The sequence below is a fragment of the Rattus norvegicus genome, chromosome 19, assembly GCF_021556685.1.
Source record: "Rattus norvegicus strain SHRSP/BbbUtx chromosome 19, alternate assembly SHRSP_T2T, whole genome shotgun sequence".
NCBI lineage: Eukaryota > Metazoa > Chordata > Mammalia > Rodentia > Muridae > Rattus > Rattus norvegicus.
The window spans coordinates 16,610,411-16,633,542 of record NC_141552.1 but is presented as its reverse complement, the minus strand read 5'-3'; the positions used below and the strand labels follow the sequence as shown (position 1 = coordinate 16,633,542).

The 23,132-nt window shown below is 47.1% G+C and overlaps 2 protein-coding genes across 3 annotated transcripts in view; both read left to right on the top strand.

Annotated features, from left to right (window-relative positions):
• Nucleotides 1–23,132, top strand: part of LOC134483568 (disks large homolog 5-like) — a 130,439-nt gene that overhangs the window by 14,008 nt on the left and 93,299 nt on the right. The window lies entirely within an intron of this gene.
• Dlg5l14 (discs large MAGUK scaffold protein 5 like 14) lies at nucleotides 1,578–6,294 on the top strand. 2 transcript variants are annotated; one of them, XM_087595694.1, is made up of 6 exons: nucleotides 1,578–1,681; nucleotides 2,746–2,905; nucleotides 4,141–4,284; nucleotides 4,707–4,793; nucleotides 4,916–5,078; nucleotides 5,794–6,294. In XM_087595694.1, the coding sequence occupies exons 1-6, from the start codon at nucleotides 1,600–1,602 to the stop codon at nucleotides 5,821–5,823; spliced, it is 666 nt and encodes a 221-aa protein (XP_087451820.1). In that variant the 5' UTR covers nucleotides 1,578–1,599; the 3' UTR covers nucleotides 5,824–6,294. The 2 variants fall into 2 exon arrangements, with proteins under 2 accessions (XP_087451820.1, XP_087451821.1); XM_087595695.1 differs by lacking the exon at nucleotides 4,707–4,793 and having other exon boundaries at nucleotides 1,580–1,681.

The following is a 23,132-nucleotide window of genomic DNA, read 5'->3' as shown; positions in this document are numbered from 1 at the left end:
GCTTCCCAGAGATGTTTCCTGTCTTGTAATTGCCCTGCAGTAAATATGTTCTATACCCTCTGTTCTTATGGTCGGGCAGCTTCCTAGAGAGTGGGTGGGAATGTGCTTTCTGTACTTTCTGGTCTATTGTCTAACGTCTAGGGGCTAAGCGAGGGCCAGCTTAAAAGATTCTCATGCTTAAGAAATGGCAGTACTGATATCAAACGGGGATCTTTCATATCCACTTTCTTCCAAGTCTACCAGCCATCTCAGATTGTTGGTGTAATATGCCTGACAATCAAGGACACAGAAAAATAACTTGATACACAGCAAGGACATGGCAATCATATCCTGTGTCGTTATGTATGTTCTGGAAGAGGTTTGTTAAAATGACAATATTGCACAAAGCTTTATATAGGACCCATCAAATTAAGGGTCACTATGCACTGTCATAGCTAAAATGGCTTGGTCAGAAGTGACCACTGGACCACTCTTCTGTAACTTCACATGAGAGGCTTGTGCTTTTTGTGTTTTTTATTTTTGTGTTTTTTTTCTTATTTATTTATTTATTTATTTATTTATTTATTGCTTTATATGTTGTCAGGAAGATAGTTCAAGTCATGGATCTGCCCCCAAAATCTGAGCTTTGCCACTAATACTGTAAACAGTATTAGTGTATGCATTCAATAAAATAACTGGTTTATTTTTAGTACGATAGATGCTTTTGTGTTTTGTGGGGTGATCCATGAAACAGGAGTGAAGATGCTTGTTTCTTACTCTGTCCACTGAGTTATGTCTCTAGGCTTGTCCTACTCCTTTGGCTGCATCCCCCCCCCCCACATCTGCTGACTATTTTATTTTTCAGATGAAATCACACGTTATAGCTTAGAGAGGCCTGTAAGCAATCCTGCTTTGGTAACTTAAGTGCAAAGAGGAGAGCCCCACACTCAGCCTGAGGGTGCATTCACTGGTGGACCAATATTTCAGTTTCCTCTGCTAACAGATCACCACTTTGTTGCCAGGACCATAATGAATGCAATTCTTTCTCCTAAGGAATCTGGTGGCAACTGTCAAATGTTAAGCACAAAGCTTCAGGTTGTACCTATAACACACACCCACATTGCAACCTACCCTACAGGCTATTTCTGGGTGTGATTTCATGCACCTGCACATGATGAGACAGGAGACCTCTTTGGCTACTTATAGGAACTGGTGTGATTTCTCAGTAATCTTTAATGGGTAATATTGCTGACTGAGGAGAATTTGAGGTAGGATGAAACATTTCTGTGCAGGGATTGGAGAGGAAGCACACATTTAGATACATAGCAATGATTTAGGTTTTTCCAATCAAGCCTAGAGCCAAATTTGACTTTGGAAGCATGTGGTGCTCAGTGGCTATGCCACAGGGAAGTCCCCTGAAAAGGGTCCATCAGCTTTTGCTCAGTACAGGGAGAACATTAGCAGGGAGGCAAAGTCTGTTATCCATGACATCAGCAGTCCCTTCCTGGACATTCTATTGTCTCCTAGAGAGACCTTGGAATCCCTGTGATGTCACCAGTATCGTTGTGACAACCAATTCCCTACTTTTTCTCTTAGTGTCCAAAGGATATAACCACAGACATGTTTGCCCGTCTTTGTAGGCGCTTTGGGAGAGTTGATGTTGATAGAGAAGAGTCTAGAGTGAAGCAAACGAAACCTAAAGGTAATGATGGACACAGGACATGGGGAATGTGGAGTAAGTTCTGGGCAGTGTATGTTGAGCTTCCTGTCAGGGGTGTGTGTGGAGGTCTTCCGCTGGCCTTTTTAGTAATGGGCCACAACCACTGGAACATCTCCACAGATATTGAATTCCATGATTAAAACAATTCCTGAAAGTCAAGGTTTTCACATCATTAGTTTCTCCATAACCACATGGAGGATATGGCAATGCCTATGCTATTATTGGGGGAACTTCTAGTCTTTACTTTTACAGTGCATTCGGTATGTTAAATTGATATAATAACACCATAAGTAGTCATGGAGGGTATAACTTTTCTGAATTAAACAGGGCATCAATGTACTTCACTTTCATTGCTTCTGTAAATTCAGTGACTATCTGACAGTAGTAAGAGGGAGAGAATTGTGCTCCTGGCCATGACCTTATATTCTTAGTACTCCTCTGACTACCTCTGGCTGACGGGGCCAATCTTACCTTCATACATTAGAGGTTCTGTGTGGCAGATATTTTTCTACAGTAGCCAAACTATATGGGGCAGGTAGAGAAAGAGCCTGTAACCTACTGGCACTTCTGGGGCATTTGTCATTTCAGTAGGGGTAATTAATAAGTCTGTTGACCATGTCCTCCCCCGACATGTCTTTTTAATGCAAAGTTATTGGATAGAGTAACAGTGTAGGATATCTGAGTATCCCTGATCAATCAAGTCATTGTGGATGCTGAATTGATGATCTGACTTCTGAAACCAGAGGGGTGAGGGTCCTGAAACCAGGTTGTAGCCTGCGTACCTGATAATAATCCTGGAGAAGTCATCTCTCTGGTACTTGTAAGCCTGTGTGGGCGGGTATAGGGAACACCTGGCTGCTTACATCTCTTGGTCTCTATATAGTAGTGGGGGAACTGTGATCCACTTAGGATGCCTCTTACACAGACCAAACTCCTTGCAGTGACACTGGCTTCCAAGCATGTTCTCCTGTTTGGACCTCTCTGTGTTCTGTGTATGCTCTATGCATTCGCCCCATGCGGGTTCACTTGTGTTCTTCTACCTACAGAGGCCTGCAGACAGACGTCATCCCCTGAAAATGTCCTAAACAAGGTGCAGGTCAACGAGGAAGAGGAGAGGCTGAATAGAGAACTGGAGCTAACTACCAAGGAGAGAAATGAGCTGACAGATCGCCTCCTTTATGTGACAGGTGGATCCATGAGCAAGAGGTGTGCATTGCTCCAAACAAACGACCTTGTTCTAAACCTCATCTCCCATAGACAGGAGATTCAGAACCTGACCCTTACTGAGGAGTGAGTTTGGACATGGACTCTCTGATTCTGCCTGTTGAAAATCTGAACTTGTGATCTGAGTGAAGAATTCAGGGATAAAGTCACTGGAGCATGAGTTCCCAGTGTACAATTGGAAAGCCCTTGACAGGTGGTAGCTTTGCAAGGTTCTAGGTACTGTGAGTTTGTGGAGAGTGTTTGTACTTGCTAGGAAGGTGACTGAACGCTATCATCTCCTGGCAGCACCGTTAGGTCCCACATTGTTCATATCAATGCTTAACTAAAACGCCTGAGGCTCAGGCCTGTTCCTTCTTGTCTGTGTGCCTTAAACACTGAGACAGTAATGGTGCATACATTTCTACTGATTCTCATTGTGCTCTTTCCATATTTGTCTCTCTTTCTCATTCTCTGAGTCTGTTTACTTTTCTTTTCTTGTGGGTGTGTCCCAGTTTGTGTGTCTGTGTGTGCACAGGTCTGCATGCATATGCACAACTTTTATATATTTCTGTGTCCCTGCACACTTGGAATTTAGGGGTCTGTTTTTTGACATCAGGATATACCTGTATAATAGTTTCATGGAGGTGTAAGTGCTTTATTTTGGAAGCCCCACTTTCAAGAGCACAGTTCTTTGCCTGTGTGGTCACATTTGTCTATACATTTGTATGCCTTGGGCAGATTATAAGTTTGTGGCAATATCTGGTCTCATCTCCAGAATTATGTGTACTGTCTGTCTCTAGAATATTAGTTATTCGGCTTGTAGCATTCCATTTGTCAAAACAGGAAAAATGAAATCAGAGGTTTCTGGATGTGTGTGTGTGTGTGTGTGTGTGTGTGTGTGTGTGTGTGTGTGTGTGTGTGTGTGTGTGTGTGTGTGTGTGTGTGTGTGTGTGTGTGTGTGGTTGGGTAAGTTATGTGGCCTAGGCTATTGAGAGCATAACAGGTTTGAATGCAGATCCAGCCCTCCTGATTGAAAAAAGTGAGCCAGGGAACCCTTTATCTGGGTGCTTAGCTTCTGTTGTCCTGGGCACACAATTCCAAGTTTCTGAAGCTGAAGAAGATCCAAATATGTAGAATTCAGAAAGTGTCCTTCCAGGGCTTTGCTAGTACAGGACACAGCCTGAGTTCATATAATCCTAAACCTCGATGTTCATTGGGTTCTATCTTCCTGGGGCCAGCCCCTACTTCAGGCCAAATCCATTTTATGAAAACTTGAAGATAAAGGAGAAAGAGGTCATGTCATTACTGCACAACTTAGACACAAAGAACATTGAACATCGTGAGAAATTTCAGGAGCTCAAGAAGGAGATTAACTTCTATCGGTAAGTACTGGTCAGAAGGGCCCCTCATTGTGGAATGGCCATGTCTGCCTCTCTTTGTTCTGGACCGTATGGTCTGCAGCTCTGGGCCCATCTCTTCTGCTGTTTAAATATCACTGTGCCGTGGGTCTTTTGGACTCAGTTTCAGTTCCATAAGAGACTGTCAGTTATCACCACAGTGTCTATGCATCTTTAGAAGGCTCTGGATAGAACTACCCTGATTCAGGCATCAGAGTGTTATTAGGCCAACCTGCGGCTCTGGGGTCATACCAGGTTTAACAAAGCTCAAAGGGTGGACCACATGGTTAGCATGACCTCCCTTGGTTCTACTGTCCTCTTGTGGTTGTTTACTGCCTACTAATTGATGCTGTCCCGATGCATTGGGCTCTCATGGGCAGTTGTATATCTCTTGTTCTTTTGGACAGACATGGACTCTTATTGGTGCTTGGGTCACAGAAACAATTTATTCTTCCCTGGATTGGCCGTTTGCTGTTTGTGGAGCAGCCTTACATGTATGGAGATGTATTCTATGAAGTCTTTATGGGTATCTGGGTCCTGGTGGAGTTTGTGGGATTTGGCAGTTGGAATGGGAGGAAGAGGCTTCAGGATCTTACTATGCAGAGTGTGTTTCCAGCAACCTGCACAGCCGGCTCCTGATGGACCAGGCATGCATGAAGAAGAAGTTGGTCACATTGAAGCAGGAGCGCAAGGAGTTACAGCGATATTTGTTTGAGTTGAACCGGAAAGATAAAGACGAACAGGAGAAGACCAGCATCCTCCAGACCCAGCAAAATGTGGTAGGAACAAGCAGCTGAGTCAGATTGACAATGTCTGATGCCATTTGCCTATTGGATACATCTTTGCTTCCCCTATCACCTTTCTAATCTCCTCACACCCAGTCAGTCACCCACCTCATGTGATAGAGTTATTCATTGCTCTGTCTATGCACAAGTATTCTGGGATGTTAACCACTCTTCAGAAACTGAATTATGGGCAATTATACTTCTCTGCCCTTTCTGAAACTACAGTCCAGAAATGGTGACAGAGGAATAACATATCACATGACTGCATCTCCCTATCACAGATTGGATGCTATGAAGAGTTTTGAACGAGTTCTTGGTCGTGTGACAAAGGTCATGCAGGGGTCATGTGATGGTTGGAAGCACTTTGTAGGGATAAGAACCAAGTGCAAATGGCAAATGAGTCCTGGTCATTGGCTTTGATCTGGGTATCATGTGGCCTTCTCCTTTCTTCCTGCACCCCAATGAGGTCTCTCCCCATTTCCCCATTCTTGGTTTGCACTGGTAGAGTCTGAGGAGCAGCTTGTTCTCCCACAGTACTGTGAGGGTTGCTGGTGATGTTCCACATCCTGCATAGATATCAGCAATGATTTCAGTGAAAAGATCAGTGCTGTGTGTCCAATGCAGCTGAGGGGACAGAAGGCAGCAACTTGACAGCTGGTATGCATGTCCCCACCAAATCAGTGTCTTAATAGCTGCCTTCTCCTCCCAGGTCTCAGGAACTGCAGGAGACATGGCATAGGACGGATCCCAGGAAGACAGCCCCCTGAGGAATGATTTTCTCTCTCAGGAGTTCCCTGTGACGACAATCCTCACAGTCAAAGACTTTTTGGGGGAATATTCTTCTTCTCAGATAATTTCCTCAATGTATAGAGACCATAAATTTATGTATCCGTATGCCAGCCTATCTCATTGAGGTCTTTCTCTCTTCTCATACGACAACACCATTTGAGAGACAACTGAGGGGACTGCCGTGACATCTCACGTCCTAGAGGAGAAACAGCACTACAACTGTGTTTCTAAATGTTCATTAAGAAAATGCTGTTAAGAAATGTTTTTGGTTATGCTTTTCATTGAAGTTTTCTTTTTGTTATTTCATAGTTATATATTCTTGTTACTGTTTTTCATTTTTATACCATTTTAGTTGTACATTTTATGCCTGTTTTTTGTAAATTGTATTCCTTATGAATAAAAATTGATTTGTAACTCTTGACTCTTAAGACCATCTTATTCAAGGGTCCTTCCCCTCCTGTAGACTTAGAACTGACAGCTAGATATGGATCTTTGCATGGTCCAGTGAATTCAAAGCCACCAAGGGGTACACAGGGTGATAGTGTCTTTTGTGTGGATAATGTGACTTTTTTTATGGACACACACTTTATGATGTAATCACTGACATACTGTATCCATGCTGTCATGTCTTCTGCTCATCCTAGTCTATATCAGTCTACAACACACATTCCTTATTGACTGTGTGCACCAGATATTGAGTAACACACCCTCATGCCTGTAGAGCTGCAGAAAAAATGACAACTTACACAAAGGAATATAGAATAATCCTAATCGAGAACCATGTGCCTCAGTTTTTCTTACAATACAGCATTATTATTAAACCAGAAAGATAATGACCATCAACGTCATTTTGGGAAATAGGTTTTTATAGGTGCTGTTTCACTTGATCATTCATATGCTGTGTTTTTTATTGTTGCTGATTATATTTATTTTTATCATTTAACTCAATGGATCTTTTTTTTTCAAATGTATGTCTGGGCCACTCCTGAGTGCATTTCCCTCATGATCCAAAAGAGGGAATCGCATTCCCCATTGTAGATGATTGTTAGGGACCATGTGGTTCTTCTGAGAGAGCAGCAGATGCTCTAACCTGTGAGTCATCACCACAGCTCCTGTAGGTAGCTTTTGTCCTTCCAGGGCATGTGCTATACTAGATGGACACGATCACCTTCAATTAAGGAGAGAGATCTCAGGAGATGTGTATGTACAGGTGGTTGAGCGGTGCCTGCTCAATGTGGTAGGCTGCTAGGCATCCATACTGGGCTCTGGTGCCTCCACTGCTCATTGTGCATTCAGAATCATCCTCCAGCATCACTCAGTTTCAATTCCAAACAGATCTTTCACTTACTATCTATGATCATATAGATTATGCACATCTGATAAAATACAGAAGAGACTAGCCTCCTTCTACAGGCCAACTTGGCATAATGAATTCTTTTGATAGAAAGCAAGATAATTATCTTAATCTATGCAGGTCAGGGAGGACCTCAAGAGCATCCATATTGAATGCAGACTGCAGCTGTGACCACATGTTTCTTTTGCAGAGCACGTCTGTGCAAGCCCAGAGCTTAGGTGGGACAGTTCATGTTTCACCTTTTGCATGGAAATCTGTGATTGTATTGAGAAAGTATATGTTCCACGTGACTCATTTCCAATTTATGGAATTAAACTGACTTAATGTGAGTGGAGGTGACTCAGAGAGATAAAGTGAAGAAGAATAATCCAGTATGTCTGCAAACAGATGCTGTCTCATTACGGCTTTTCAATGCTCAGCAGATGGAGAAGCAAGGGAGAGGCATTGGTGACTCTCAAGCTTAGGTCCTCTAGTCATTATAAGCTGAGCATGACACAAAAAGGGTCATAGTTATCACACTAGAATCTAGTAACTAGATTTAACCAACCTACCACATTAATGCTATGTTTGGTGGTATTTTTTGCCCTCTTAGGACCTGGAAGAGGCTTGGGGTTTTCTAGTCCGACTCATAATTTATTAATCTTCCCAACACTATGGGCTTTGTTCTGTTAATGTTAACAGCGGCATCCAATACCTAGGATATTTTCTACTGACATGTGTGACGTGAGACAAAACAGTCCCTGTCATCCCTCACCTGAATAAACTTCCTTAGAGGACAGTGTAGTTGGAGGGTCCTTCTTTCCTCTCCAAGATCGAGAAACATTTCCAGTCTTCAGACAAGTGTGTCAGCCATTGTCCAGTGACTGTCTTGAGATGTCCACAATGTCAGCTGAGTGAGGGCAGGGCCGGGCAGGGCAGGGCAGGGCAGGGCATTGGGGCAGGGCAGGGCAGGGCATTGGGGCAGGGCAGGGGTTTGGGGCAGAGTCCATGAGATGTTAGTAGGCAACAGGCCAGCTGGGGCTAGTGTGGGTACAGGGCTTCTAGTGTGGGTGTGAGAGGAGGAAATTAGGAATGGTCAGATTCTGATGCAGCATATAGGCCGGAAGCAGCTTAGATCATCTCAGTGCCATATAGGGACATTGTAGACACTGATGGGCAGTGTGGGGATGGTAGGGTCCCATATAGTGCTCTCTGCAGGTGTCAGGAGAGCATACAGTGGCTCTGTCAGACTTATGACAATCAGGCAGGCACTGGGTGCAAGTGAGAATCATGGGACAAGCCCTGTGTGCAGCCTGGTTTGGGGACATTCCCAGGTGCCCCATGGACTGCAAATTAAAGGCAAAGGACACAGGGAAGCCAGCAATTCCCATGCACATGACATAAATACCTGTAGATCTTTCTAGAATTTCCATAGACTATCTGTCACTAGTCTTCATTATAGAAGGCACCAACATTCTGCCCTCTACTTCAACTTGGTGAGACAGCTATTCTAACTCCAGCAGGAAGGCCTCAGGGAAGACAGTAAGAACTCGCAGGTGACCCCTTTTACTATTGAAACAGGGTCTTCCTATGGAGCCCAGAGTGGCTGTAGGATACTAATGCTCCTGCCTCACTGTGACTAGAATTCCAATCCACCCTCAAGAGCAGTTGATTCATCACTAGATCAGACTAAGGACATGTGAGGCCCCAGGGTGCTAGGATTACAAGGGTCCTAGTAAGTTTCTCCAGCCTAAATTACAACCTGAGTCAGTGCTGCTATTTGGGATACCGCCTGATGCCCAGTGACATCACACCTTGGAACTCTTTGTCAAAAATAAGCTGGTATGGGAATGAAGTAGCCACACAATAAACACTGGTCTGGACACTCCTAGGTCAAGAATCCCCTGTTGGAAATGCCTTGGACCGCAAAATTTTAAATTCTAGATCCTTCTGGGTTTTAGAAGATTTATATATACAAAAAAAGAAAGATGGGCATAGTAATTTAAGCCTGTGATCCCAGTCATGGGAAACTGAGTCAGAGTGATGGAAGACTGTAAGTTCCAGGCCAACCTGTGTTTCAAGAAAAAAAAAAAGGCATGGTGAAGATTCCACTCAAGTGGAAACCAAAAGGGTTTCCCATGGGCCCTGCCATCCACTGGTCACTACATCCACTCTCATCACCACAGCCACAGGCAGACACTGGGGAACATTTCCCACTGTCTCTCTTTAGGATGCAATCCACCCCATGATTCTATGTGAGGAATCCCCCAAAGGTTGCATCATGTGAGGGACCTAGAAAGTTCCAGGATTGGGAGAATTTAGGAGTTTATAATTAGGGATGATCTACAGCTGTGGCAAAGCCTTTTCCCAGCACATGGCAGCCCTAGGTTTGCCCCCAACAGTAAAAATAAAATCCCCCAAAATAATTCAAACAAAATGTCCTAAAGCCTGCGCCCTGACCAGTCTCTTCAAAAGTGCCAGGAACCTGGGTCCACATTTAGGACCCAGCACGACCTCTGTGACCCATGAGAAGGGATCTAATATGGGAATTAGTACAGTATGACTTATCCTTGTGGATACCTTTGGTGACAATAACCACCTGACCCCTGAAAACCCATCTACCTGGGGGGTTCAGCACTCATGTCACCCAAAAAGCCCAGATCCTAGGGCCAGCATGGGCAGGTGGTGAAGAAAGTTTGTCTCTCGTGAACATCAGTTGCCGCTCCTGACCTGACTCTATCCTCAGGAGACAATGTCACCCCAGAAAGTGTGGGTGTCAACGGCTCTTCCCAGGCCAAGGCTGGAATACTGCTTAAGTTCCACAATGCACAGCAGTGCTCACTCTAGAGCTAAATGTTCTACAGCTGAAAGGGGTGGGTGCTCTGCTGGCCACGCCCCTTCCCTGCAGTATTTAGTGCACTCAGAGTGGTGCTTCAGATGTGAGGGACTTCTTGAGGCTACTCCCATGGAGAATGGCAGATTCATCAGACAGGGCACAGGGTGAGTTCAGAGCACAGCTGGGAGGAATTTAGGGATGCCAAGCCATGACTAAGACCAGATCCTGGGCTGACAGGCAGTTGAGCTGGAGAACTGGCATCCAAAGTGTGACTGCCTGAATTCCTCTTAGACCAAAAGCCCTGGATCTGAGCTACTTTGGTGCGTGCTCCTAAGTGGGGTCCCAGACACAGCTCAGAATTGGGGCTGTGCATGGACTTTGGTGCTGGCAGCAGGTGGCTTAGCCATAAAGTGCTGAGCTTTCCCATCTGTGCCCACTCAAACTCCTCTGTTTCATTTTAGCTGTGTTTGGTATAGTTTTGAGACAGGGTATCTTGTAGCAGCCCAACTCGCTTTGAGCAACACTGTAACATAAAAATAACCTTGAATTCAAGATCCTCCAACCCCTCTGTCCCAAGTCCTGGAATTAAGACCTCCAGCTGTGACCATTTTACTGCAGCATAGGATCCATCTGTATTAGAGTGAGCTTTGGAAATACTGGAGCTCCGACTGTTCCTTAGAATTCAGGTTTCCTTAATTCTTAGCAGGAGTTTTGTGATGATGCTGATGAGAGAGTCAGGAGTTAGACTGGGAGAGGTAACAGTCCTGGCAGCCCTGAGTGCTCAGTGAAAGTCAAGACAGAAGCCTGCTGATTAGCACCTGAGTGAAAGTGGGAGGATTCAGAGTTCAAGAACAGACTCAGCTACATACCTAAGACCATATTGCAACATTTTTGTTTCATTTTTGGCTTGTTTTCTTTGAGACAAGGTGTTAATTTATAGCCCTGGCTGTCCTGGAACTCACAATGCCTCTACCTCCCAAACGATGGAATTAAAGGCATGTGCCAACATGCACTGCCACTAATTAATTTTTAATTAAATATGCTGGCACAATCCAGTAATCCCAGTGCTTAAGAGGCCGAGGCAGGCAGATATCTGGTTTCCTGACAAGTCTGATCTACAGAGAGCCTGTCAGAATAGCCAGGGCCAAACAGAGAAACCCTGTCTCAAAAAATAAAAAACAAAATGAATTTGTTTTAAAGAAGAGAGGAACGATTTAACAGAATTAGAGGCAGAGAACCAAAAGGTAATGGGCAGTGCAGAGTCTAGCTTCTGAGATGAAACTGGACACCAGGGGTTAGGGTGGGGATTCTCATCTTGGACTGGGAGACAGAGGGTGACTTCAGGCATGGAAGGCTCAGTCTGTCATTAGTCAGGATTCTCAATCAAGAGGGTGTTGTAAGATCCAAAATGTGTGAGCAGTGTTCTGCATGAGACTAGAAGAACCCGCCTACCCATACAAAACAGCCAATGAAGAGTAATCACAAGCATACATCTGGAGGTCCACAAGAGGTTAACGTCCACCTTAGTGTGGATTATTCAGAGCACAGGTGGAGAGGAGTAGAAGAGCTGATGGTGGCTGAGGCAGGAGAGGAGTTCAGGTGTGAATTTGAGCCAGTAAAGGAGCTTGTAGGTCGGGCAGAGCAATGAGAGGTCTAACAGCATAGCTGTTGAGATCCTTCAGATTAATTTGTCTTAAGAGCCTCATGCCATAGCCAAGGACAGGAGTAGATCTGACTATTGGGTGGCTGGGCTCACATAGCCCAACAGGTTTGGCCTTGCATCTGTGAGATTCCAAGTCTCTCCCTTTAGACACAGCCATGGAGAAGGTGTAGCAGTGAAGGTGCAGATGGCTTTGCAATGCTTGGCTTATGGTGTTGAGTACTTCATGCTCCACAGAGCTAGGAAATGTCCTAGAAGCCAGGGAGGCTGAGCATGAGGAAGACAGGTCTCTGGGAGAGAGAAATGATAACCAAAGCCACTAAGAACTTCCTGAATCACAATGTCTGTTAACCATATATTTTATTTACTTATTTTTATGGCCTGAGTGTTTCACCTAATAAATGCTTGTGCACCATGTGGTATGTCTTGTGCCCATGAAGTCCAGAACGATTCCAGTGAACTGCAATTACAGGCTAATAGGAGCCACCATGTGGGCACTGGGAACTGAACCCTGGTCTTCTGCTCTTAGCCACTAAACCACCCATCTCTTCAGCACCCCCCCCCATTGTATTGTCATTAAGATTTAACCATTTGGCCTTCAGTATTTGAATTAATGCAGATGTGACAAGAGTTATAGTTAACATGATGGTTCAGGCATAGACAGGCAGGCATCTCATTGTATACAAAATATAAATTCTTTCTTTCTTTTTTCTTCCTTTCTTTCCTTCTTTCTTTCTTTCTTTCTTTCTCTCTCTCTCTTTCTTTCTTTCTTTCTTTCTCTCTTTCTTTCTTTCTTCTTTCCTTCTTTATCTTTCTTTGTTTTACTCTTGGAAACAGGGTTTCTTTTGTGTAGCTGACCTGGAACTAGCTCTGTAGAGGGAGCTGGCCTAGAATTCACAGAGATCTGTCTGCCTCTGCCTCCCAAGTGTTAGGATCAAAGGCCTGTGCCACCACCAGCACACATCATTCTGTTTTAAAGGAAAAATGTAGCCCTACATGGCAGCACGAGTTTAGTCCCAGTATAGACATTTTTCTAGAGTTCCTAAAGGGCTTGCTGCCTTCCCCTTTAGCCCTGGCTAACTGTGAGAGCTCCACACCTGTGGGGTTTGCTTCATAAGAGTCTGGAGGATGAGGGTCACAGGCTGATATATCTGTGTACAGCAAAGGATGCTTGGTGAAGGTCAAGTGGGTACAGATCAGCAGGTAAAGGCTCTGCCACCCAGCCTCATGGCCTCAGTTTGATCATCTGGTGAAAGTAGAGAACTGAGTCCACATTGTGTCCTCTGCTCTCCATGTGCATATCATGGCACAGGAAGACCACAAACTACATAAAATGTAAAATGCTGAAATGCTGAGAGAAGAGGCCTATGGTAGGCGCTTCCTACACCTGAGACTTCCAACCACGAAAAGCAGGGGTAGAGAGTGAGGATGCACAGTGCACACAGGTCAGGACAAGGCCATGTTACTGAAGCCTCCATGTGTGGTGAGCAGGCTCTGGGGCACCATGAGGGAAATCAGGAGCTTCTGCACTTTGTAGAATTACAGGGTTCCATGTTACCTCACATGCCCATGATTTGCCCCCTACTGCAGGGAAAAGCCAACACCAGAAGCCTCCAGCTCCCAGCCCTGCTTTTGCCATGTAGGTTTATCCAGAAGAGCTTGGAAGTCCCTGGACCTGGAGTCTCAGGTGGTTGTGAGCCACCTGACCCTGGTGCTGGAGACTGAACTCAAGTCTTCTGCAAGAGCAGCAAAGACCCGTGCGCTGCCTGGCCCAGCCAGGGCTGTGAAATGGTGTTTATTTTCATCTGAACAAGCCCAACAACAGTTTAGGTCCCTAGAAGCCACATGAACCTGGATGCAGTAGAGTCTGTCATCCAGCCCTTCCCACAGGGAGACAGGAGCCTAAAGTGGACAGTCTCTAGGATTAGGGGAAGGGCTAGCCTAGCATACACAGCCATGGACGAGAGGTAGAAGGTGAGGACCTGTGCTCAGGTTGTCCCTGACCTTTACACAGGCACATGAGTATCTGTATTCACAGAAACGCCATACAGACATAGGTGAGAAAAGAAATAAAACAAACAACATTGAAAATACAATATACTGGGGCTGGAGGGATGGCTCAGTGGTTAAGACCACTGACTGCTCTTCCAGAGGATCTGAGTTCAATCCCCAGCAACCACACTGTGTCTCATAACCATTTCTAATCTCATCTACTACCCTCTACTGTTGTGTCTGAAAACAGAGACAGTGTACTAGTATGGACAAAATAAATATTTTGTTAAATCCTTTTCTTAAAAAAAAAACCTCTCCTATGACACATGATCATTGTGTGATTCCAGATGTCCCTAAGTCAGTAAAGTCCTATTGCTACATGGTCACCAGTTGTGTCAGCCTTGGTAGTAGAGTGGCACAGTTGAAAAGATGCTGGTCACAGTGACCAGGCAGCCTAGAAAGCTCACCATGTGCAGAGAAGGCTGTGCTGTGTCCTAGTCCTCTACCCCACACTGCCACCTCATCCCTACGAATAGAGCAAAAAGAACAGATGAGGAATGTTCCAGGTCTCTTTCCTCTTTGATTGCCTTACTAACCTAGCCCCTGTGCTACATGTAACCTTGTCAAATCCTCTGTCCCATCCCTAAGCCCTCATACCTGTCAGATAAGACAGGGATCTTGCTTTGGGGGGAAGCTCTGGTCTCTCTCTGTCCTAAGAGGCTCTGAGCCATCGCTGAATTGTGTCATCTGAGGATTGAGGGACGTCCATAACCAGTGCTCTGACTTCCAGGAAGGTTCGAGGAAGGTGGTCCTCTTCCTGTGGTGCCTCTAGTAGGAGCAGCCCACACTTGGGCCCAGCTCCCACTATCAGAAAAAGGCAGGTAGGTCTGGTCTTTGCACAGCTCTCCAGCTGAATGAACAGTGCATCTCTCCTCTCTCTCTTGCAGGAAGTCTCCAGTCACTGGTGCAGGTGCTGTTCCCAAGACAAAGGAAAGAAGAGTGCAATCTGAGGGCTCCCAGGATCCTTTTTAAAAAATGTCTGCATTGTCTTCATTAATGTTTCTGTTTAATTTTTTATTCCATGTGTATTGATCTCATTGTAGGGGTGTGCATTCCAAATCATGAGTGTTGAAGGTGGAGGAAAAAGCATGGGAGTTACTTTATCCTACCGTGCGGGGTCCCAGGCTCTGAACCAGGTCGTTGAGCTGGGCTACAAAGAGCTTTCAAACTGAATTTCCTGCTGGCTCTGATTTCAGGGAGAGCATCTCATAGAGCCCAGACTGGCCAGTAAACTACTGATCCTCCTGCCTCAAGTTTTGCCATCTAGTTCATGAAAGGGTTGAGTTATTGACATGAGGAACTGGGGATGGGCAGAGGTGCATGACTGAGGCTATCTCTGCTTAGTGGCATGCCTTTGGGGACTGATAGTTTTCATCACTGAGGTGTCATTTGACTGCACAGGTCCTCTGGAGAGATGGAGTCTCTTTTGCCAGGGCATCAGGCTCTCAAGAGAGGCCTTGAAGGTGGAGGTCTGGAGGCCAGGCCTGCATTCCTCTTCAGAAGCTGCACTGCCCACTCTGGACAGTGCTTTAGCACAGCATCACATATCCAGTTCTACCCTGAGACCTGCTGATAAAGAATGTCCATCCTGGGACTAAACTCGCGCTGCCATGTAGGGCTACATTCTTCCTTTAAAACAGAAGGATAAGCAGTGGTGGTGGCACATAGCTTTGATCCTAACACTTTGGAGGCAGAGGCAGACAGATCTCTGTGAATTCTAGGCCAGCTTCCTCTACAGAGCCAGTTCAAGATCAGCTACACAAAAGAAACCCTGTCTCCAAGATTAAAACAGAGAAAGAGAAAGAAAGAAAGGAAGAAAGAAAGGAAGGAAGGGAGGGAGGGAGGGAGGGAGAGAGAGAGAGAGAGAGAGAGAGAAAGAAAGAAAGAAAGAAAGAAAGAAAGAAAGAAAGAAAGAAAGAAAGAGAAAGAAAGAAAGAAAGACGTCACTGACACTGGGCGGCTGAAGGCTCTTGCTGCCTTCAGTTTGTTGTCCTATTAACCTGGTAGCTTCATTTCTTGAGAAGCTTGGGCAGAAGAGGTGTAGAGGAACAAGGTCCAGCTGAGAGGAGGAATCCAGAGTGTTCCATGGTTGGCAAACAGGCTCTGAGATCTGGCCTGTGCACTCAGGCCAGTGTAACTGTTTGTCTTAGCTCCAGGCTCAAGAGGCTTGAATTGACCCAGGATCAGAATACCACAAGTGTCCTGTGTTTTCCGAGCTTTCTCATGGTTGCAAGCTCTGGGTAGACTCATGTTATTTTTCCATCATTCCCTGAGCTCTAGGTGACTCAGATGAATCATGGAGAGATCTCTAAACCTATGCCAGTACAGCAGTGACATCATGGCAGTATCCTCTAGGGTTCCAGGACTGGATCTTTTTTTTTTTTTCTTTCTCTGCTGATATAAGGAATAAGACATCCTATAAAACAGCGCCAATCCTTCCTAGAGCTGAAGCCCAGAACACACAAGACTCCCCCAGTGATGGGCCCATCTTAGAAGGTGTGGGATGTTTTATGGCTTAGGTTGTTTCACGGTGAGTGAGAAGTGACTAATATGCACACATGTAGCTGCTTGGGAGCTGGAGAGGCCATAGGACCCCCTAGATCTGATTCTGCACATGACTGTGAACATCCATGTGCTGGGATCTGAACTCTGGTCCTCAATCACTGAGCCATCCCACTGGCCCCTGGCTGTCCCTTTCTAGAATGTTTCTGTATTTTTTCCTACTTGATGCCTTGATACTAGCTCCTAGTCCAAGGGCCTACATACCAGATGAATTCTATAAATGTCTTATAAACACTAAGTATCCTGTGAAGGTTACTATCACCCTGTGCCTAACAGGAAGGCTGAGGAATCCAGTCTGCAGCAAATAGAAGGCCGAGTGCTTTTCCTGTCATTCAGCATGAAGGGCCAGGCCTGCTTTTCACTGCAGGGTCCTGGTTATGCTCTGGGTCTTCCTGGTGCAGCAGTTGTATCCTATGACACACGATGTGTCTCCTGCAGGAGGAAGAGTGGTCGAGTCATGGTGCCTGCAATATGACAAGAAAACGAAAAAGGTGATGAAGTCCTTTACTCCCAGAGCCACTGGGAGTGGGTGAGGTGGAGGGCAAGTAGGGAGACAGTGGAATCCTGAAGGACACTGTTGGGACCTTTGCCAGGTGCCACTGTGACATCCAGGCTTGGACACAGGGATGAGTCTGGGTAGTCTAGCATCAGCATATGTCAGTCTCCATGGTCTATGGCCCCTGCACCTCCTCACTGCTCCTCTTGCTTTGGAGACCTCAATTTTGCCAAGCCTTTTCTTCAGGACCATCCCCTGAATCATCCAGGTGGCTCCTAAGAGACAGGCACTGACAGCAGACATTTGGTATGGATCACAGGCGAAATTGTCATGGGACTTTGTGCCATCCTACCCAGAATGCTGTGAAAGGCCCCACTTTGGTGGTGTTCACTTCTGGAATGTCCTGTGTGATAGTTTCAGCTGTGAATAACAAGGCTAGCAGTTTCTACTGCTGCCCACACAGGCCTCCAGCACCCTGAAAGCTGCAGTGCTCACCTAGAAGGGAAGCACATTCAGGACAGGAAGAGCCCTGAGGAGCTCAGTCAGCTTCCTGGTCATCCCTGCAGGGATACCTCACCCCTGCAGTGTGTGGTCATCCCTGCAGTGACACCTCACCCCTGCAGTGTGTGGTCATGCCCTGAGTGACACCTCACCCCTGCAGTGTGTGGTCATGCCCTGAGTGACACCTCACCCCTGCAGTGTGTAGTCATCCCTGCTGTGACACCTCACCCCTGTAGTGTGTGGTCATCCCTGCAGTGACACCTCACCCCTGCAGTGCAGGCCTTTGTTCCTGTGGCCTTCAGGTTCCGGATTATCTGTTAAACTCAGTTTATAATCAGAATGTGGCATGGTGGCACATACTTCTCATCCCAGCACTTGGGAGGCTTAGTCAGGAGAATCTCCTGAGAACAGGAGTAGGAGGACAGCCTGGCCAACCCATCAGGTGTTACCTGCAGGTCTAGTTCCAGACATAATCCTAGCATGCAGTCATCCCCGGCCATGCAGGGAAAGCATCATGGCACACCAGGAAGCCAGTGAGGCCCATGTTGCTTGACTGGGCAGCTACTTGTTAGCCATAAGGACTAGGGCTCAGAGTGCCCAGAGGCTGTGAGACTGAGGGTTTCAAGGACCCAGCAGCAGGCCAGATGGTCTCAGCCTGGACTCGATACTGAAGAAGGAAGGAGCCCTGAGTCCTGGGCCAAAGCTGTTAGTAGCCCCATGACCTGGGCTGCTGGTGGCTGCTGGGGTCAGGAGCAGTGTCTTAGTGGGTCCTGCTGTGGTGAGAGAGAGCAGCAGAACTTCTGGAGGACAGAGAGGGAGCAAAATAGAATGGGAAGCCAGTGTAGAGATCTCAGAGTGTTTGTGTGAAGCAGAGCTAGGAAGTGGGTTGCAGGGGCAGGGGAGCAGCAGGCTGTGCCTGTAGAGATGAGTCAGCCCAAGGGCAGAGTTGTCAGAGCCCAGCAGCATGGAGTGGGAGAGTATCTCAGGGGAGGGGCTCCTGTCCCTCCAGGACAGTCTCCATCAGAGACTGAAGGGCTGGGCCTGAGAGGCAAGGGGAATTAGGGATGAGGGAGAGACTGAAGAGATGTGGGAAAAGGATGCACCTAGGAGTGAAGCAGGGCCCCCAATGTGGGATGGCTGAGGCCCGACAGAGTTGGATGTTGCTGATCCTACATTAGGCCAGGCCAGAGGGCCCAAGCTCCAGCAGCCAGAAAGGAAGCCAAAGTGTCTGAGGAGGTCTGTATCAGATTGAGTCTCATGAGGGTCCCACCTGTGGCCAAGGCAGGATTTGTTGAAAGCAAGGTTGTGGGTATAATTGTCCTCACCTCGGAAGGGAATAGGTGGCCATGGCTCTCACAGGTACTGACGGTGCAGGGACAGGAGACCTATGGACTGACCTTACTGCCACAGGGCGGCTGAAGGCTCTTGCTGCCTTCAGTTTGTGGTTGTATTAACCTGGTAGCTTCATTTCTTGAGAAGCTTGGGTGGATGAGGTGTAGAGGAAGAAGGTCCAGCTGAGAGGAGGAATCCAGAGTGTTCCATGGCTGGCAAACAGGTTCTGAGATCTGGCCTGTGCACTCAGGCCAGTGTAACTGTTTGTCTTAGCTGCAGGCTCAAGAGGGTTGAACTGACCCAGGATCAAACACCACATGTGCCCTGTGTTTTCCAAGCTTTCTCATGGTTGCAAGCTCTGGGCGAACTCACATGGACTTTTCCATCATTCCCTGAGCTCTAGGTGACTCGGATGGATCATGGAGATATCTCTAAGCCTATGCCAGCACAGCAGTGACATCATGGCAGTGTCTTCTAGGGTTCCAGGACTGGATTTTTTTTCTCTCTGCTGAAATAAGGAATAAGACATCTTATAAAACAAGGCCAAGCCTTCCTAGAGTTGAAGCCCAGAACACACAAGACTCCCCCAGGGATGGGCCCATCCAAGAAGGTGTGGGATGTTTTGTGGCTTAGGTTGTTTCACGGTGAGTGAGAAGTGTCTAAGACGCACACATGTAGCTGCTTGGGAGCTGGGGAGGTCATGGGACCCCCTAGATCTGATTCTGCAGATGACTGTGAACATCCATGTGCTGGGATCTGAACTCTGGTCCTTAATCACTGAGCCATCCCACTGGCCCCTGGCTGTCCCTTCCTAGAATGTTTCTGTATTTCCTCCTACTTGATGCCTTGATGCTGGCTCCTAGCCCAATGGCCTATATACAAGATGAATTCTATAAATGTCTTATAAACACTAAGTATCCTGTGAAGGGTACTAGTGCCCTGTTTATAACAGGAAGGCTGAGGAATCCAGTCTGCAACAAAAAGAAGGCCGGGTGCTTTTCCTGTCATTCAGCATGAAGGGCCAGGCCTGCTTTTCATTGTAGCATCCTGGTTATGCTATGGGTCTTCCTGGTGCAGCAGTCCTGTTCTGTGACAAAGGATGTGTCTCCTGCAGGAGGAAGAGTGGTCGAGTCACAGTACCTGCAATATGACAAGAAAACGAAAAAGGTGATGAAGTCCTTGACTCCCAGAACCACAGGAAGTGGGTTAGGTGGAGGGCAAGTAGGGAGACAGTGGAATCCTGAAGGACACTGTTGGGACCTTTGCCAGGTGCCTCTGTGACATCCAGACTTGGACACAGGGATGAGTCTGGGTAGTCTAACATCAGCATATATCGGTCTCCATGGTCTACGGCCCCTGCACCTCCTCACTGCTCCTCTGGCTTTGAAGACCTCAATTTTGCCAAGCCTTTTCTTCAGGACCATCCCCTGAATCATCCAGGTGGCTCCTAAGAGACAGGCACTGACAGCAGACATTTGGTATGGATCACAGGCAAAATTGTCATGGGGCTTTGTGCCATCCTACCCAGAATGCTGTGAAAGGCCCCACTTTGGTGGTGTTCACTTCTGGAATGCCCTGTGTGATAGTTTCAGCTGTGAATAACAAGGCTAGCAGTTTCTACTGCTGCCCACACAGGCCTCCAGCTCCCTGAAAGCTGCAGTGCTCACCTAGAAGGAAGCACATTCAGGACAGGGAGTGCCCTGAGGAGCTCAATCAGCTTCCTGGTCATCCCTGCAGGGACACCTCACCCCTGCAATGTGTGGTAATCCCTGCAGTGACACCTCACCCCTGCAGTGTGTGGTCATCCCTGCAGTGACACCTCACCCCTGCAGTGTGTGGTCATCCCCTGAGTGACACCTCAGCCCTGCAGTGTGTGGTCATCCCTGCAGTGATGCCTCACCCCTGCAGTGCAGACCTTTGGGCCTGTGGCCTTCAGGTTCCGGATTATCTGTTAAACTCAGTTCATAATCAGAATGTTTTGTGTTCAGCCTGTGCCTGGACTGTACTCCAAGAAGAGTTCAAGGGTTTCTGTGGCAACATCTAGCGACCAAGCCTTAGCAAAAGGATTCTCACATCACCCTGCAGGCAGATTCCCATAGTCATCCCTAGTCCATTTAAGCTGCTGCTGAAGTTGCCTTGAAGGCATAGCCACAGCGACCCCGTGTGTTCAGAGGTGATGTTTTCATTCAGGAACCTGATGCTGAGTCTTCTCCTAACCCAGCAGGCGGTCCCTGCATCAGGCTGGAGTTTTGAGTTTCTGAGTTGTCCTGATAACACCTGCTGTGTTCTCCTGGGGCAGAATGGATCTCAGAAGGTCTGGGCCAGTCTCACTGGTTGAGAATTCTTGCAAAGCCTCATCTCCATTCCTGAGGGAAGGTGTAGGTTAGGAGAATGCCTGGATTTGAAATTCAGTGTTTTCAGATTTCAGGATTGGATGAGGGGTACTCAGCATGTGCATGTGTCCATGTCTCTGTATGCATGCACATGCAGGCCAGGGATGGACACCAGCAACCTTCCTCAGTCACCCTATGCCTCTCACACAAAGGAGCTCTCACACAGAAGCTGTGGCTCACAGATGAGGCTGGTCAGGCTTAGAGTCCCAGAGATTCTTCTGCTGTGCTTCAAAACTTTGAATATGTGTGTGTGTGTGTGTGTGTGTGTGTGTGTGTGTGTGTGTGTGTGTGATAGAGAGAGAGAGAGAGAGAGAGAGAGAGAGAGAGGGAGAGAGAGAGAGAGAGAGAGAGAGATTCTACCAGCTTGTACAACCATGCATGCACATATGGATGCCAGAGGGAAATATCCGGTGTCTTCCTTTTCGAACAGGGTCCTAATCAACTATCAGGTCTCTATACCTTAATATCTAGCAGGGGTCCCAGCGTGAGCATTGCCAGGGCATACACATGCTTGGCTGTCAGGCAGGCAAGAGGCAGAGATCTTGTTCTATTCTTCATGGTTAATGCTCTTAGTGCCCTTGAGGGCCTGGCTGACACCTGCCTGGAGACTGCTGGATCTGATGCTGGCCTAGACAGCCAGGGCTATTGATGATGGATGCCCAAAGTGGCCCTCATTCTTGGCAAACTTCTCTCTTCTAGTCTGAATATGCTTGAGTGTTTAATGCAAGGACTGGGTTTTAGTTTTCCTCTTCCATCCTGCTGCCTCCTTGTTTTCTTCAGCAGGTCACCTGCCCTAGTGAGGAAAGAGAAGTGTGTGAACCACAGCACCACCCTCCCATGCTTCTGCTTGCTGGTCTGTGGTATCTGTTGATGGAGAACCGTTCCTGTGGCGGTCGGTCCTGTTGCTGTTTGTGAGTTTTGAGGATTTACGTCAGTGTAGTAGTGTGCATAGTCATCCTGGGAAACCCCACAGGAAGTTGGTCCCCAGGTTTCAGCACACAGAAGCACAGGCCAGAAGAGATGCCCAGGTGTTGAAGGAGGTCCTGTAGATGTGCTGTTAGTTTCCTGTGTCTGATGCATGATTGTCCCTTGCTTAATAAAATGTATACACAAAACTCTTTAAGTGTCCCACTGACCTCTGAGAAAGAACATCACTGGGAAGATGGCTTTGAACTCTTAACTCCCTGTTCCTGTCCTCATAACAGGTTTCTGTAGTAACCAAAGGAGAGAAGCCACCTGAGGGAAGGAAGTCCAAGACAGTGCCTAGGAGCAGAAGTAGGGTCTGGCTGTAGAGGGGACAAGTGGCTGGGTATAAGGACTCTAGGATCAGAAAAGAGGCTGTCTGGCATCTCCCACAGCAACGAAGACAGTCACGCATAGTCATGCTCAAAGGCCAGTCTGATCCAGACTGTCCCTCATTTCCCAGGCGATTATAGATGGTGTCAGGTAGCAGTTGAAAACTGGCCATCAGGGCATGATTCAAGTGTTTATTAAGGTATCATGGCATCAAGGGTTTATGAGGGAATAGCCATATGTACACAGAACGACTTGCAGATCCAGAGAGCAGGGAGGGAATAGTCAGGAGCTCCTGCTTGCTGCTGCCTTAGGGGTTCTACAGAAATCCCAGTGGCACTTGGGAAGTGGAGGCAATATCAATTAGGCATTGTGGCCACATGGGGAGACTGAGACCAGCCATGTGCTGTGGCATCAGAACACTGACCAGCGATGACAAAATGGAACATAAAACACTGGTTGCTCAGCTTTGATACTGCTGACTGCTGACATGGCCAGGGGCCATCCGGTTCACCAAAGGCTCAGCCAACAGTTGTCTCTCCACTCAACAAAAGTCAAAGAGTGGCCCAGCTCCACAACCAAATGTGTGCCCACATTGCAATGGCTCCGGTACTGTTTCACCTCAGCTGCGGAGATTTCAGGATCCATGAGTGTCCAGCACGCACACACCCGAAAGAGACAGTCTTAGGGGTCGTAGGCAGCACTGAGGGTGGTGAGCCTCTGCCTCACGGCTCAACGGCCCTGACCTTAGCATTGTTTGGGCACAAGAGAGCAAAGTGCTGGGGACAGACAACCTGCAGT

Excerpts from the sequence above, each read along its gene's own strand:
- Dlg5l14 (XM_087595694.1), top strand. The coding sequence starts at position 1,600 with ATGTTTGCCCGTCTTTGTAGGCGCTTTGGGAGAGTTGATGTTGATAGA. Across the intron at positions 2,906-4,140 it reads GGTGGATCCATGAGCAAGAG|CCCCTACTTCAGGCCAAATC; the intron begins GTGTGCATTGCT and ends TCCTGGGGCCAG. Across the intron at positions 5,079-5,793 it reads TCCAGACCCAGCAAAATGTG|GTCTCAGGAACTGCAGGAGA; the intron begins GTAGGAACAAGC and ends TTCTCCTCCCAG.